Source organism: Ctenopharyngodon idella, chromosome 7 (genome assembly GCF_019924925.1).
Source record: "Ctenopharyngodon idella isolate HZGC_01 chromosome 7, HZGC01, whole genome shotgun sequence".
NCBI classification, from domain to species: domain Eukaryota; kingdom Metazoa; phylum Chordata; class Actinopteri; order Cypriniformes; family Xenocyprididae; genus Ctenopharyngodon; species Ctenopharyngodon idella.
This window is the reverse complement of record NC_067226.1, coordinates 31,452,815-31,469,353: the sequence shown is the minus strand read 5'-3', so window position 1 is coordinate 31,469,353 and position 16,539 is coordinate 31,452,815. Positions and strand designations below refer to the sequence as shown.

The 16,539-nt window shown below is 37.7% G+C and overlaps 1 protein-coding gene across 1 annotated transcript in view; it reads left to right on the top strand.

Annotated features, from left to right (window-relative positions):
- The window catches only part of igf1rb (insulin-like growth factor 1b receptor), a 99,436-nt gene that overhangs the window by 66,345 nt on the left and 16,552 nt on the right, over nt 1-16,539 (top strand). The window contains exons 6-18 of the mRNA XM_051900605.1: nt 1,049-1,257; nt 1,353-1,479; nt 1,566-1,819; nt 2,200-2,367; nt 2,762-2,966; nt 11,068-11,348; nt 11,436-11,569; nt 12,715-12,880; nt 12,991-13,090; nt 13,286-13,353; nt 13,447-13,676; nt 14,267-14,374; nt 16,124-16,283. Coding sequence (XP_051756565.1) covers nt 1,049-1,257; nt 1,353-1,479; nt 1,566-1,819; nt 2,200-2,367; nt 2,762-2,966; nt 11,068-11,348; nt 11,436-11,569; nt 12,715-12,880; nt 12,991-13,090; nt 13,286-13,353; nt 13,447-13,676; nt 14,267-14,374; nt 16,124-16,283 — 2,210 coding nt within the window. The remainder of the gene's footprint in view (nt 1-1,048; nt 1,258-1,352; nt 1,480-1,565; nt 1,820-2,199; nt 2,368-2,761; nt 2,967-11,067; nt 11,349-11,435; nt 11,570-12,714; nt 12,881-12,990; nt 13,091-13,285; nt 13,354-13,446; nt 13,677-14,266; nt 14,375-16,123; nt 16,284-16,539) is intronic.

The window sequence follows — 16,539 nt, the reverse complement described above, 5'->3', positions numbered from 1 at the left end:
TTTCAGGTTCTATAAAATGTAATATGTTTCTAGTGCTCAGCTCTAAAATGTTTCATAGGCTAGAAATAGTTTTACATAAGTACAATCTATATAAAATGAGGTTACACTTTATTTTAAGGTGTCCTTGTTACATTGTAATTATACATTTAAGTACTGAGTAATAATTATTACTAAATCCTAAGGTTAGGGTTTGGTTTAGGGTTAGTTGTGTGTAATTATGCCAATTTATAGTAATTACTATAGTAACTATAGTACTTGTAACATATGTAACAAGGGCACTGGGGAAAAAAAAGAAAAAGAGTTACCTAAAATGATTTTGTGTATTTTCTAAAATTTCTAATGATAATAGAAAAGGTGGAAATATCAGCGAATTTGGAAATTGTGATTTATAGGCCTGGAAAAGTTAAAATTATCTTTAAAAAATTCGATAGTAAAATTGATTTCATGGACTAGAAATGGCTTTGTGTAAGTACAATCTACCTAAAGTGATTGTTTTTTTTGTTTTTTGTTTTTTAATTCTTAAAGGCATAGTTCACCCCAAAATAAAAATCTGGTTTGAAACAACTTGAGTTAAATGATGACTTTTGAAATAAAAAACAAATTGTTTAATAGAGATTGAATTTACACAAAGCAATTTCTAGCCTATGAAACATTTTATAGCTGAGCAATAATTTAGAATGTCTTGGAAGATCATGGAAATTTCATGGAAATGCATTGGTAAAACAAAAAAGTTGTGGAAACTTAATTTAGCATCTCTCTTTTCAGATGATAATATTCCTCCAGTCACTAATATTTAGTTAAAAATAACTAAAGCCATTTTTCTTGTTATTGCTACATGATGATAAAAAGTGTAGCTATGATTGTCACTGTATGTCAGTTGAGTTTTGGACATGCACATTAGTCCTGCATTTTAAATGTCCTGCACTCCCTAAACTGTGCAGTGTGTAGGTAGCCTACTGTATATTATAATTTGTCTCTAGATGAAGCATGTTTGAATGTTTTATCTGTTTTTGTCACTTATTCTTTGTTATTGTTATGTTGTCTTCAGAACGTATGCCTTTGCTGCCTTGGATAACCAGCATCTCCAAATTCTGTGGGACTGGTCCCAGCACAATCTCACAATACATAAAGGAAAACTGTACTTCCGCCTGAATCCCAAACTCTGCATGTCCGAGATCCGCAAAATGTGGGTGAAAACAGGAATTAGGGAGAAGTTTTTGGAAGGAGATTTCCGCAACAATGGAGACCGTGCAAGCTGTAAATATTATTTGTTCTAATATCATTTTAAACTCTATATACATATTAATGTTTTATTTTTTTTAATGTGTAAATTCATTTTTTTTTTTTCTTAGGTGGGAGTAAAACCCTTAAGTTCATATCGAATAGCACGAGGAGTAATAGAATCGAGTTGACGTGGGAACTTTATCGACCACCCGATTCCAGAGACCTCGTCAGTTTTATTGTATACTACAAAGAAGCGTAAGTGTTGATATTTTGAGCAGCCTTTCTCAATACCGTTAAAATGTTTAAGCAGCTTTGTAAATAGCTGTTATGTTCTCTCTTAGGCCTTTCCAGAACCTTACAGAGTTTGATGGTCAGGACGGTTGCGGATCGGACAGCTGGAACATGGTTGACGTGGACTTACCGGAGGAACAAACCCAAAATCCGGGTGTTAAGCTGTTGATGCTGAAGCCCTGGACTCAGTATGCCATCTTTGTGAAAGCTGTAACTTTACTTGTGGAGGACAGGGACAGGGACAAGGACAGACAGCATCTTGGGGCGAAGAGTGAAGTGGTGTATATTCGGACTAAACCATCAGGTAATCAACTGGATTTAATTTGTCATTTTTTTCCACAGAAGGCATTTTATGTTAAAATATCAAAACATCCATGAAAAAGGATTTATTACCTGATTAATTAAGCTGCATAAAAAATTTAAAGAATCCATGGGATGACTTTGCGTGATCAGCATTCTTCTTAGTGTTGTTTCTCTTTTTGTAACAGCAAGTTTCTTTTAGGAATGGGTAAAAATGGGCAAATATATATTGGATATGTTTATTTTGTCTTGTTATATTGCCACATAATGTTACTTGTTTGCATTATCTCAAAGTTTTTTTTTTTTTTTTTTTAAATATGTTAATGGACTACTATAATGGAATTATATTCATTTGTTTGCTAAATGTTTTTTCTTCTTTTCCAGCACCCTCAATGCCTGTAGACATTCGTGCTTACTCTAATTCTTCATCAAAGCTGGTGGTGCGGTGGTCTCCACCTGTGGCCCCCAATGGAAACAACACCTACTACCTGCTCCGCTGGAAGCAGCAGGGCGAGGACCATGAGCTCTACCAGCACAACTACTGCTCCAAAGGTCCGGTCTAAATTACACCCTCAAACCAAGCACCATTTTCCCCAACAGCGATTCAAACTTTTAACCATGAAACTGATAAACATATTATTGAGAACATCTGAAGCATCTAGTGTCTGTGCATCTAAGGGAACTAGATCAAATTCTATTTGAAAACTCTTTAAAATGCATGAATCTTTGCCATAATACAATAATGTGCAGCATATTCAAACCATTCAGCTCTGTCTGTATATTATTAGTGCTGCTCTTGAAGTCTACTATTACTCATACTTTAGTTTAATTTGTTTTCTTTCTTGCTTTTCTGTGGCGCTTTCAGAATTTACATTTTGAGCATATTGAAATAATATCAGATCACTACAGAAAAAAATGTAACCATGTTTATGTTGTTTCCTGACAGAACTGAAGATCCCCATCAGAATTTCAGCCACGGGTTTGACAGAAACCGAAGACACCAAACCCACCAATCCTGAAACAGGGGGGCGGGACAAAATCCCCTGTTGTCCATGCCCTAAAACAGAGAAGGATCTGAAGCAAATCGAGGACGATATCTACTACCGCAAAGCCTTTGAGAATTTCCTTCATAATGCCATATTCACCCCCAGGTAAACCTAGGAGTTCGATCACAGATATAATTGTTACTTTCTTCATAAATAGCACTATAAATGTTTTTGAAAGACATCTCTCATGTTCACCGAAGCTGCATTTATGTGATCAAAAATATAGTAAAAACAATGATATTGTAAAAAAAAATTTTTTTACAATTTGAAACATCTGTTTTCATCGCACATCACTATTTTTATTTTATTTTATTGTCATTAAAAATATAAATGATGTACAAAAAGTAGAGAAAGAGAAATATAAGAATATCTAATTTTAAAAAAAATTATCTTTGTATTTTATTAGGGGTTCAAGCACGTAGTGCTAAAAACCCTATTGTAATTGTAAGGATTTTTATTATTTTTCTTCCGCCGTAAAACTGAACGTGCAGACCAAACCGTAAGGCCTAGAGACTTGGCCAGATGATAGTCCTCAATTTGGGAAGAGACTAACAATGTATGACCCTGATCGGCCAATAGGTGGACTCAAGTGCCTTATGTCGTTGGAATCCTTGGCTCAAGATGAACAAAACGTATATCTCAGGCGTGATTTTTTTCCCCAAACCAGTTCAGCGGAAGTCCCGCCCTGAAGCCGATTCTAAACATTTCATTGGCCATGTCAATCACAATAACGATTGCCTACACCCAACCCTGATCCCTAAACCTACCCGTCACTGTAACCTGAGCCAATGAAATTGGTTGCAGGGCAGGGATTTCCACTGAACCGTTTGGGAAAAAAAATCATGCATATCTCAGATTTCATTTGTGCCTGGAAAAATTTTCCGCCATTTTGAATTTTGTCCAAAACCTACTTTTGCTTACTAGTCCTAGGATTTTGCCCGATCGGAACCAAACCAGTGCAGAAATGTTCTCTGGAGACTGAATATCAAAAATTATCACAAAAAAGTTAAAATTTTGATTCACGCTCACTAAGGGGCGCCAAAACATATGAAGTGGGCGAAGCAACTTTTACTAAAATGGCTCTTGAATGAAATTAGATGTTTTCACCAAACTTGGTACATGTGTATGGGCTCAATCTTTGGTCACAGTAAAAAAAATTGTGGCGATTGGACACTTGGTGGTGTTAACTATGCAACCGTTAGTCCGATTGACTTAAATTGGAATGCATTGTCTTGGTCCAAGGAGCCATGATGGTCTATGAGGACGTTGGCGTATCTCAAAAAACATGGCCGCCATCGGCCAATGAAGTTTGAGCATCTATGAGACAAGGTTAACGGAGGCCGATCGGAACAAAACTCGGTATGGGCCATCGGCACGATGCCCTGAAGGAGCCTGAGAAGTTTCAAACCAACGCCACCTAGTGGTAAAACTACATTTTCAAATGCTTATAACTTGGTGTGGTTGACTTATTTTCACGGGAATTTAACTTATTTTGCTAGTGGGTCGTTTTTCATGCTCTCATATATATATATATATATATAAGTGTCTATAACTTCAAAACGAAATGAGATATTTTCACTAAGTTTGACACACATATGTATGGTCACACTCTGAGGACACCTAAAAAAAAAAAAAAAAAAATAAAAAAAAAAAGTGGTGGCGATCGGGCAATAGGTGGCGCTATAACTGTCCAAAAACCTTTAAAAAACATATTTTTTCTTAGTAAATTGCATGTACTGGCTGTAAATGATCATTTCCATCTAGGATCTAAGTGCTTACATTCTTGCTAAATAAAATATAATACCTTATTACGCATGTGCTTAAAGGCCTTAAACTGCTTAAACCCCGATAATCGCTGCACGCAGCTAAATTTTTTATAGTTATTTCAACAATTTCAAATCATTATTATTATTAAATTTTGTAATACACTTCAGCACTAGTTTTCATATGAGTTTTCATATTACTGATTATCAGCCAGAATTTCCAACTTTTGATCAATTTAATATGTCCTTCCTTAATAAAAGTATTCATTACAAAAAAATCTTACTTACCATAAAATACCACTTTTATGGTGCTTTTATTTTGCTATAAATGGTATTTTAACAAAAAAGGACTCTGTGAAGTCTCTTTTTGTATTTCACACGCTACTGTTTTGCATAAGGATTAACTATTACTTAAATTGGCAAGAACTTTAAAGTTAATGTCAGAGTTGAAGCCTCGAAGAACATGTGAGCTCATCCCCATCCAAGTTTTGATGCATCAGCCAGTACAAAACATCCATTAAACTTCATATTAAAACCTTTAATAGAAAATAAATCCATGTTAACCTTTTGTGATCTCAAAGATGAAGATTGAAAGGGGCTGTTGATGTCTCTGGATGTTAGCATTTGTAACGGCTCTTTGTTTCTCGTCTGAGAGGTTGTTTTGGAACATTTTCAGCGTTCCCTCAGTAATCGTTTCCCTCCAGCCCTGGTGTTGGTAATTGTGTGGTACGGGCTCTTGGGTCTGGATCCAAATAACACGGGAGACCATGCAAAGCAAATGTAAATGACTACATAAGCCTCGTTTTCTCTCTGATCTCAAAGGTGTAACACATTAAGTGTTCTGTGGTAAAATGAGGGCCGACATCTGTATCCTATTATCATCCATCATCGGGCAGGGTGGCGCATGTGTCCTGCCGAGCGTGCCAAAATCGCTCGCTGTATACCTGAGCAGACTCGTATAGAAATCAGTGTATCTGTGAATTCAAGTTTCGGGCGATTCAAGGACATCAAAATGCCATCGATTCTCCACCCTGGCCTGCATGATTCGGGGCTGGATTATCCTGCTCTGTCTGATCCGCTTTTTTCCTCTGCATGTTTGTCATTGCTTGGCTGTCGACGAAAGCAACGGTGCCAGAACTATGTCAGGCAGCTGAGAAGTATGTCTGTACCCAGGCCAGCACAACCTGTTTTTACTGAAAACCGAGATATTGAGGGAAGTGCCTCGAGTTCCCTCGAAGTTCAGGATTTGGAGAGAGCGAGAGGAAGGGGGAACGAGAAGGAGAGGAAATCATATCCATTCAGTTGCCATTCCCCCTCAAACCGCTCGGCTGCCAGGAAATGCACAGTAATTCCATCTGGAATACCAATGAAATAAAGGGAAGTTCCCCTCCAGCCGGAGAGCGCACAGATCAATGAATGCCGCTCTGCGCGGAGGGAGCTACAGAAAGAAGATTGAGAGAGAATGAAAGAGCTGTTTCAGGGCCATGTGGGAACAGAAGGACAGAGATTAAGAGGGAAAGTCACTGGTTTTGAGATGGGGAATGTTCAGAATGGCATACTAACTAGCATACTACTTGTACTATTTTTAGCGGTGCTTACTAAAAAGGCGTGTGGTCATATTAAGGGTTAGGGGTTTTATTTGATACCAATTATTTGAATAGTTTGGATTTGATATTGTTTTATTATTATTATTATTTTGCCTGAAACAATAAAAAAGTCTCCTTTTACTATATTTTTTTAGCTGATTTCTAACCACTTTTCACATAATATCCATTCCAAACTACAGTTTTGTTTTATTTTTTAAAGGAATTATTTTATTCATCAAGGATGCATTAAATTTATCAATAGTGACAGTATTTTTTGTAAAATTATAAAAATCTTTACTGTTTTCTAGTAAATGCTTTTCTTTTGAACTTTCTTGAGCAGCAAATCAGCATATTAGAATGATTTCTGAAGGATCATGTGACACTGATGACTGGATTTTCAAATAGAAAACTGTTATTTTAAATTCTAATGATATTTAACAATATTACTGTTTTTACTGTATGTTTGATCAGATAAATGCAGCCTTGGTGAGCAGAAAAGACTTCATTCAAAAATAAATAAATGAATAAAATTGTAGTGACACAAAAACATTTGAATGGTCCATATCAATTAAATGTTTTGTTAATTAAACATGGAAGGGAGTTGCATCATGTGACAACAGTGCTATTTTTATACGCATGATCACATACTGCTACTAATAACAGTTTGAGCGGCACATTTCAGCATGGACTGACTATGAACATTTACTGTACGCTACAATGCATGCTTTACTCCTTGGAAAGAGAATGTCGACTTTGCAAAAACTAAATGATTGCTGCTTTTGATGCAGAAACCTTGACTAACCTTATAAGTGAACCTCAGGGAAAAAATACAGTTAAAATAGTATGCCGTGTATGCACCTTATATGCTAATAGTTTGGAGTTGTTAATTTTAATATCTTTAAAAGAAGTCTTTTTTATGCTCACCAAGGCTGCATTTATTTGTTCAAAAATATAGTAGAAGCTGTAAAATTGTGAAATAGTATTACAATTTAAAGTAACTGTTTTTTTATTTGAATATATGTTAAAATGTAATTTACTCCTGTGATCAAAGCTGAATTTTCAGCATCATTACTCCAGTCTTCAGTGTCACATGATCCTTCAGAAATCATTCTAATATGCTGATTTGATGATTTCTTATCAATGTTGAAAACAGTTTAATATCTTTGTATTTCGTTCTGAACATAGCCAGCGATTAGACAAGACTGTGCTTGAGCCAGAATACCCAGTGTGCATCAGATACAGACAGAGATGTATAGCTTCATATCGCGTCTCAGTCAAACTCAACCCATCTGTGGTGGAAGGATGTGTGTTTCTAGCAGGCAGAGGAAAGACTTGCAGCTTGTAGGGAGTTGAGTGACAAACTGCTCCAGTGTGTGAGTGTTAGCAGGCCGAGGAATGGAGACCAGCTGTGTGTGTGTGTGTGTGTGTGTGTGTGTGTGTGTGTGTGTGTGTGTGTGTGTGGAAGGATTCAGGGGGGATGGATGGAGTCATTGCCAGATCATCTGAGGACAGAAAACGTGATTGCTTTGGCATGGACGAGAGTAACTCGCTCTCATGGGAGAACAGCCATGTGGTTGTTACCCCACACATTCATAATTGGGGTTAAAAATGGCCCCCCCAATACGGAGGAAAAAAAGCTTCCCTTTAAGTGATAATAAGCACAGAAAATGAACTTGATCTACTTGTAATCTGCTAATCAACCAATTTATGCAGCCATTGTTTTATTGTAGGTTCATTAACCATTTCCCAATATAGTTATAATCATATGTTGACCAGAAAAGGCATTTATAATGTAAGAAGAGATCCTGAAAAATTATTCAAACCATTATTAATTCTAAGTGTTCTAAGTATTCTAAATGGATTTTTATACCGTGTATTTTTGTGTTTTCTTTGCTCTGCTCTGTATAGTTTATCTGTGTTAGAAATTTATTTTTATACTATATAGGATATAGAAATTTAAGGTAGACAAATTATAATATTAATTAAATAAATGCATAAATAATATTGACTTGTTTGTCAGTTTGCAAAACAAAAAAACAAACACGTATACATACAGAGACTGTACATATAAATGCACTTATGGAAGTCTGAGGTGAAAGTTATTACACTGGGATTAATGTTAAAACATACAAGAAATGTTTAAGTTTTGTGTGGACATGTTACTAGAAGTTCTTCTACCTAAAAGACAGATTTGGACAACTTTACAGCTCAAATAGCACATTTTATTGTATATGAAATAATATAAAAAGTGTGTCAATTAAAAGCATTTTAGTCATTATAATAATTATTATAAATGTAGCTGCAAGCAGCAGTTATCAGGGTTCAAGTGCTTTAAGGCCTTTTAAAGTCAGCATGAAATCAAAATTGACCCTATTTACTTTGTTAGTGCACATTACTACTCTTGTGGTGAACAATTAATCCATGCAAGTTAATACACAGAAAAAAAATTGTTTGTCGTGGTAATCTTTAATCAAAATCTGAAAAGTTACTTCCGGTCTGGAATGGCATTCCTTCCCTGATGACGTCAGTTTGACGGCTTGGGTTGAAAACGCTTAAAGGGTTAGTTCGCCCAAAAATGAAAATTCTGTCATTTATTACTCATGCTCATGCCGTTCCAGACCCGTAAGACCTTCGTTAATCTTCGGAACGCAAATTGAGATATTTTTGTTTAAATCCAATGGCTCCGTGAGGCCTACATAGGGAGCAATGACATTTCCTCTCTCAGGATCCATAAAGGTACTAAAAACATACTTAAATCAGTTCATGTGAATACAGTGGTTCAATATTAATATTATAAAGCGACGAGAATATTTTTGGTGCACCAGAAAAAACAAAATAACGACTTATTTAGTGATGGCCAATTTCAAAACACTGCTTCAGGAAGCTTCGGAGCACAATGAATCAGCGTGTCGCCAAAGTCACGTGATTTCAGCAGTTTGGCGGTTTGACACGCCATCCAAATCATGATTCGACACGCTGATTCATTACGGTCCGAATCTTCCTGAAGCAGTGTTTTGAAATCAGCCATCACTAAATAAGTCGTTATTTAGTTTTTTCTGGCGCACCAAAAATATTCTCGTCGCTTTATAATATTAATATTGAACCACTGTACTCACATGAACTGATTTAAATATGTTTTTAGTACCATTATGGATCTTGAGAGAGGAAATGTCATTGCTCCCTATGTAGGCCTCACGGAGCCATCGGATTTAAACAAAAATATCTTAATTTGTGTTCCGAAGATCAACGAAGGTCTTACGGGTGTAAAACGAGGGTGAGTAATTAATGACAGAATTTTCATTTTTGGGTGAACTAACCCTTTAAACGACTCCCCTCCAACCGTTAGTCTGCTATGAGGAAGAGATGGAGAAGAGGAGCGCTAAGGTAAAACCCTGCCCTCTATTCAATATTCCGTTTCACTTGGAAGTACGTCACAACACTGGAGAAAAGTCGTTTGCAACTTCTGGTTCACGGGGACTTTAAGCACATGCGTTACATGTTTTATATTATATGTTTTATATGTTTTATTTAGCAAGCCTGTAACCACCTTGATCAGAGATGGAAAAGACCATTTACTGCAAAAACAGGCAATTTACAAAGGAAATATGTGTTTTATTTTTAACAGTTATTGAGGTTGAGCCAAAAACCTAGGACTAGTTTGCAAAAGTTTGTTTTTGAAATCTCCAATATTTAACGAACGATTCGGTGGACAGCGAAGTTGCTCAGAATGAGGAGTTCTACCATGTGGTATGAATGTCGTGGGCGTGTGTGAAAAATCGTGTGATATACAATCCTTTACACACGTGAAAAACACGAAGGCGCCCCCCCCAGTGGCCAATTTCTTTTGAATTTCTCACAGGCCTCTAGGACCGTGAGTCAAACAGGGCCAGCGAGTTTCGTTCCGATCGGCCTCTGTTAACCTTGTCTGGCAGCTGCCCGAAACTCATTGGCCGACGGCGGCTGTGTTTTACGAGATACGCGAATGTCCTTGTAGACAATCGCAGCACCTTGGACAAAGACATCTCATACCAGTTTAGTCAATCGGGCTGACTGTTGCATGGCAATAACTTTTATTATTTATTTATTTTTTATAGCACCACTAAGTGGCCAGTCAGCACGTCCTTTTTCACGGGACCACAGACCAAGCCCATACTTAGGTGTACCAAGTTTGGTCAAATTATCTCATTCCATTCAAGAGGGATAGCTGTTTTAGTAAATGTGCCCACACTCACTTCGCGGACGTGAATCGAAATTTAGACTCTTTTTCAATAATTATTGACAATCAGACACCAGATAATCTTTCTGTGCTGGTTTGTTTCCAATCAGGGACTAGTTAAAACCTAGGACTAGTTAACAAAAGTTGTTTTTTCAAAAAATCCAACATACCCGAAAATTTTACCAGGGCGACAATCAAATCCAAATCAATGTGCATTTTGTTCGTCTTAAGCCAGTGATTCCAATGATATAAAACACTTGAGCCTGCGATGAACGGTTTAGGAGCCATTATGTACTTTTGACAGCTGTAGCACCACCGTTAGGCCAATCGGGGCGAGTCTTGGTGATGTTGTAGATGGGGTGGGTACTACCATCCCTCAAAGTTTAAAGTCTCCACGACTTACGGTTTGGTCTGCCCGATCGCTTTTAGGGGAGAATGCTGATCCTTAGAAATTCTAACAATTACAATAGGGTTTGAAAAAAGAGCTTTAACTGAAACATTCATCTTCCATTGTAAGTAGATAACTGTAAAAGCAGTTTTACATCATAGGGCACGTCAAAAAGTAAAGAAAATAAATCAGTTTCTGCAACACCAGAAGTTGTTCAATGTTTGCTCCAATATATCTCATGTCTCTCGTTCAGACCTCCTGACAGGCGGCGGCGAGATCTGTTTGGCGTGGCCAATGCAACTTCCATCCACGCTCTGCTGCCGGGAAACTGGAACATGACGGAGGGAAACTACTCAGATGATCAGCCGCCTAGACGGGAATTTTCCTTTCTAGAGAGGAAGGTAAAGGAGCGAACTGCTGACATCGGTGGCCTGCAGCCCTTTACTGTGTACCGCATCGACGTGCACGCCTGCAATGAAGAGGTTCGGCACTGCAGCGCGGCCGCCTTTGTCTTTTCCCGCACCAAACCGGCAGGTAAGATCAGGACATGAACATGGAATCGGCGGTGAAGCACTATAAAATATCAATGTCAAACCTTTCGGTTTCTTCATTTTCTTGTAGAAAGAGCTGATGACATTCCTGGCCCAGTGACCTGGGAAGGTCTGGAGGATTCGGTGTTCCTGAAGTGGCCTGAACCGCATAAACCCAACGGCCTGATCCTGCTGTATGAGATTCAGTATCGTCTTGGGACAGAGGTGACTGTTGAATTTTAATCACCCAATCAGTGTCATATGTTTAAGCAAGCTTTTATAAAATCTTTGATTTATTGACTTAAAAATGTCAAGTGCTGTAACATTCAAGTCTTTCAAAAAGTATTTCAGTAATATTTTGAAACAAACTTTAGTACTTTTTTTTGTTTTGTTTTTTTTATAAAAATGTAAATTAAGTAGTTTGGCACATTATATATTATTATTTTTAAAATATATATTTAAGAAGTAAGAAGTTATACCAGTTGACATTGCTGGAGAAAAAAAATTAAATAAATAAAAATAAATAAATAAATAAATAAATATTAGTGCTGTGAATCAATTAAAAAAATTAACTCGATTAATCAAAAAAAAAATTCTGTGATTAATCACAATTAATCGCAATTAAAAACACTTAAGTTTTTATATGTTTTTAATATATTTTATAATGTAATAATTTCACAGTTAATCTCCGAATTAAAACAACATAAAGAAACAACATGAAGACAGTATATTTTAAATACTTGTTTAATGGCATCTTTTTATGAATGAAGGTCAGTATCAATAATACTAATACAGCTACTGATGTCTCGATGATATTGATTTTTTTCCCCCAATTTTAAACATGAATTATAGCCATTCAACATTCAAAAGCTTCAATAATATAACAGCTTTTAATTTAAGTAAACTTAGAACAATTCTCACATAAACCCATAATAAATGTCATATTTACCTGTGCCCTTCCAACCTGTCTAACAGATAGGAAAAATACAGAAATTGAATAAAGTTAAACAGTCTGCACTGCATAATTTATAGCATAAATGAAATATAGATTAATCATTATTAAACTACAAAAGTTCTTTAGTCAAGAGCAGTGAGTACTTTTCTCTGTTACCTTTGTTCTTTCATTATCTTCAATGACAGACAGAATTGGTTGCTGTCACTTTAAGAGCTGCCGCTGCTGCACAGGACGCGGATCTCACACTCGTCCCACTTTCTCACAGCTCTTTACTTTCGTTTAAGACTTTAATTCATTCAAGGCTGCTCGTTTTTTTTTTTTTCTTCCTGCATTTTTGCAGTAATTATTAACTAGTTTGTCAACTATTGATTTATGTGTTGTTCTGTTTTTGTGTTGTTGTTTTTTCCTTTTACAGCCTGAGAAGCATGAGTGTGTATCCCGCCAACACTACAGGGAGCACAAAGGGGTGAAACTGTCCAATTTGGGACCTGGGAACTATTCTGCCCGTGTGCGGGCTACGTCTCTTGCCGGAAACGGGTCGTGGACTGAACCCATAGCTTTCTACGTGCTTCAGGTCGAACGTAGGTTTACCATGATTTTCATCCCTTTCAATTCCAAAATTGAGAATTTCGAAATTTGTTGACACATTATTGAGTTTTGAAATGTTTTTTTTTTTTCTTGCACACTCAAGAATCAGGTTATGAGCACTTTCTGTACTTCATGATCATCCCGATCATCCTGATTATGGCCGCCTTCGGTGCAGTGGCTTTCATCTTTGTGAGCAAGAAACGGTACCAGTTTTAACATTCTACACTCACCATATTCTCATAATTACTTTTTTAACAACATTTCTTGATGAAATGCACCTATCTGAGACATTCCAGATGTTGTAATACAAAGTAATTATATTGAAATGTTTCCCAATTGTTCTCTATTAAATGTTGTAGTGCTGTTTTTGCTAAATAAGTGCTTTCTGGAATCTACAGAAACAGTGACAGGCTTGGAAAAGTCCTTTACGCATCCGTTAACCCTGAGTACTTCAGCGCAGCAGAGAGTGAGTATTCAGTCAACGGCAGGATCGACTCTACTTAAACATCGCCTTCGTAAATGTAGAGTATATTTGTGACTAACTTATTTATGCTTGCAGTGTATGTGCCGGATGAATGGGAAGTGGAGCGAGAGAAAATCACCATGTGCCGTGAGCTTGGACAAGGATCCTTTGGTATGGTGTACGAGGGCATCGCCAAAGGTGTTGTCAAAGATGAGCCGGAAACCAGGGTGGCCATCAAAACGGTCAACGAATCGGCTAGCTTGCATGAACGCATCGAGTTCCTTAATGAAGCCTCCGTGATGAAGGAGTTCAATTGTCACCATGTGGTTAGTCAAGGAACTCATGACAAATCACATCTTATGCTAGTAGTGATGTCAAAAGTTGGTACTGAAATGTTAAAAATGTGACAGCATTTTGAGCGCTGTTGAGCGGATTCTTAAACACCTCTGATTGGTCATTGTGTTCATACGCTCAACAGTTATGTCTGTGATTGGCTACAATGATCAACGCTTCAAAAACACGTTGTACATAGACATCTTTCACGCTTATCACCGAGTGCTTACACAGATACAACTTTCAAAACACTTTTAAACGCTCCTGTGTGTATCTGCGTAAGCGCTCGGTCACGTTTTTGAAGTATTGATCATTGTAGGCAATCACAGAAATATCTGTTGAGCGTGTGAACACATTAGCCAATCAGAGGTGTTTAAGTTAGTCAGAATCACACAACAGTGCTCAAAATACTAGGGGGAAATGCTGGTATCATCACATTTTTAACATTTCAGTACCGACTTGGTGCTGAAGTACCGGTACTTTTGACAACCTTAGCTCTGCATATTGGCAGTATTGGTGTAAAGTAGCCTTAAACCTGCTAAATAGAGGTGAGTCTCTGTGATGTCTTTTGTGATTGGTTTAGGTGCGTCTACTGGGCGTGGTCTCGCAGGGTCAGCCCACCCTGGTGATCATGGAGCTGATGACACGAGGGGATCTGAAGAGTTACCTGCGCTCGCTTCGATCCGCTGAGGTGAATACAGGCACACATGAGACATCTTCACATCGTTGCTCAAATATTTGGCTAATCAGACTGGTTTATTCTGAACTGTTATTCTAAATTCTAGCAAGTTAAAGACTGCCACCTGGAAGCGTAGTGGAATTATGATGCATAATTGAGCGATTTCCGTTAATCAGAATTAATCTTCTGCACATTCACTGCTAATTTCTTTGCCTAAATGGATCGCTCACTGCAGGGCTCTCCTGGAACGCAGCCTCTAGTCTATAAGCCCCTCCAATTCTATTCCAAAACCTAGTGTGCTGCATTGATGTGTACTACCACCAACATAGGCTGCATCCTAAATGATAAATGCAACCTCGAGAGTGACTGATATGAATCGTTCTTCACAGGCAGCAATTCCACATGCACTCCTGGGAAACTCATCTCCAAATTGATTTCAATCGTGTTTACCATTTGCATGTAGTCTCACGTAGCCAGACTCCATTGCATCTTTCAAGCACCCAATAGGACAACTGACCGACATGTTTAGCGGCGTGAAAATATAAAGTCGATGTCCCTATAATAACAGAACGGCATGCATCTAATAAATTATTCATTCAAGAACGTTGTGCAAGTTTACTGCAATAAAGGCGGCACGAGCTTCACATACTTATGAAAATCGAGTGTTTAGTTGATCCTGTTAAGCGCTCATTGTCACAGTTGTAAACACGACGGCTTTCCTTTTCCATGAGGGGGTTTGGCATCACGACAGCTTTCAAAATTGAATTTTTTGGCTTTTAGTATGAAAATGTTAGTTTTACTGTTATTTATAAGCTAGTGTGCTCCAAAACAATGACAAAATTCACATTTAGAAGATATAAGCATTCAAAACTTAGTCTCTCACTTCTGCCAATATGGATCAATGATTTTGATGACGTCACGCTGCACTTCAGCTTCTCGTCCGATTTTCTGTCCAATCAAATGCTCTCTAGAATTTGAAGTGTCCCGCCCCTCACATTATAAATAGATGCTGAATCTGGCTGAAATCGGTCATTTGTTCACACATTTACTATTTTCTACATGGTGAATGGCACATAGTGCATTATATAGGGGATAGGGAACAATTCAGACAGTGTAAATATGCTTACAATTGGGGCAAATGAAGTCTGGTTTCACATTAGTGTCACGCAAACCGCCTCAGCGCACACGGTCTGCTCCGGTCCGGAGACATGAGAGCACAGAGTGGATCATATCCAGACCACAAAACGTATCGGACCCGTTTGAATTCTGCACAGAATGCTGTATTTTAAAGCGATATGTAGGAGATTAGGAGGAGAAACGGTTAGAGATTAGGAGGAAACTGTGGCTTTCCTGAGCTCAACGGCTCTGGGCTGAGCTGTGATATAAATGAAATGTTATTGGCTATTTTAAAAAAGGGGAGGAGCTGATTGATTTGTCCTGCCTTGTCTTCCTGTTATAGTAGAAATTACGTCAACACATTAAATAATGCTGCGCGTTTAAAGGCACTACAGCGGGCCTTTAAAGAACGCGACACGCGTCGCCCAGAAATCCTGTCGAATTCAGATGACGACTTTGAAACTCCCAAAGTGTTTCGCATTTTTTATTGCTTATGCATGAGTTGTTTAGCCCACGGTACGTGGGAGTGACATCTGAGGCTGAGACTAATTTTCTTGATGCAAAGTTTCAGCATGAAACACATAAGACTCTCTGGGTTTTGGACATAGCCCCAGTGTCATTCTCCTCTTCCTCGTCCTTCCTCAGAACACCTCCAGCTTGCCTTTGCCACCATTGAAGAAGATGATTCAGATGGCAGGAGAGATCGCGGATGGCATGGCTTACCTCAATGCCAACAAGTTTGTTCACAGAGACTTGGCAGCAAGGAATTGCATGGTGGCTGAGGATTTTACCGTCAAAATTGGTGGTATGTGATGAAATGAGAAAAAAATGCATTTGCTTTTCTCAACAACTGTATGTGCAATATGAATTAAGTATTCATAAGTAGTACGACTATTTAAGACGCTTTAAAATAGGGACTAGTCGCCCAACTTTTATATTTTAGCTTTATTATGTTTTAGTAGCAGAATGAGTTTTGAGACATAGCGTCTCTGAGAGGGTTTAGCATATTTTAATTATCTTAAGTTATGGGCATTTCACAATAAATATTGATAATCACGTCA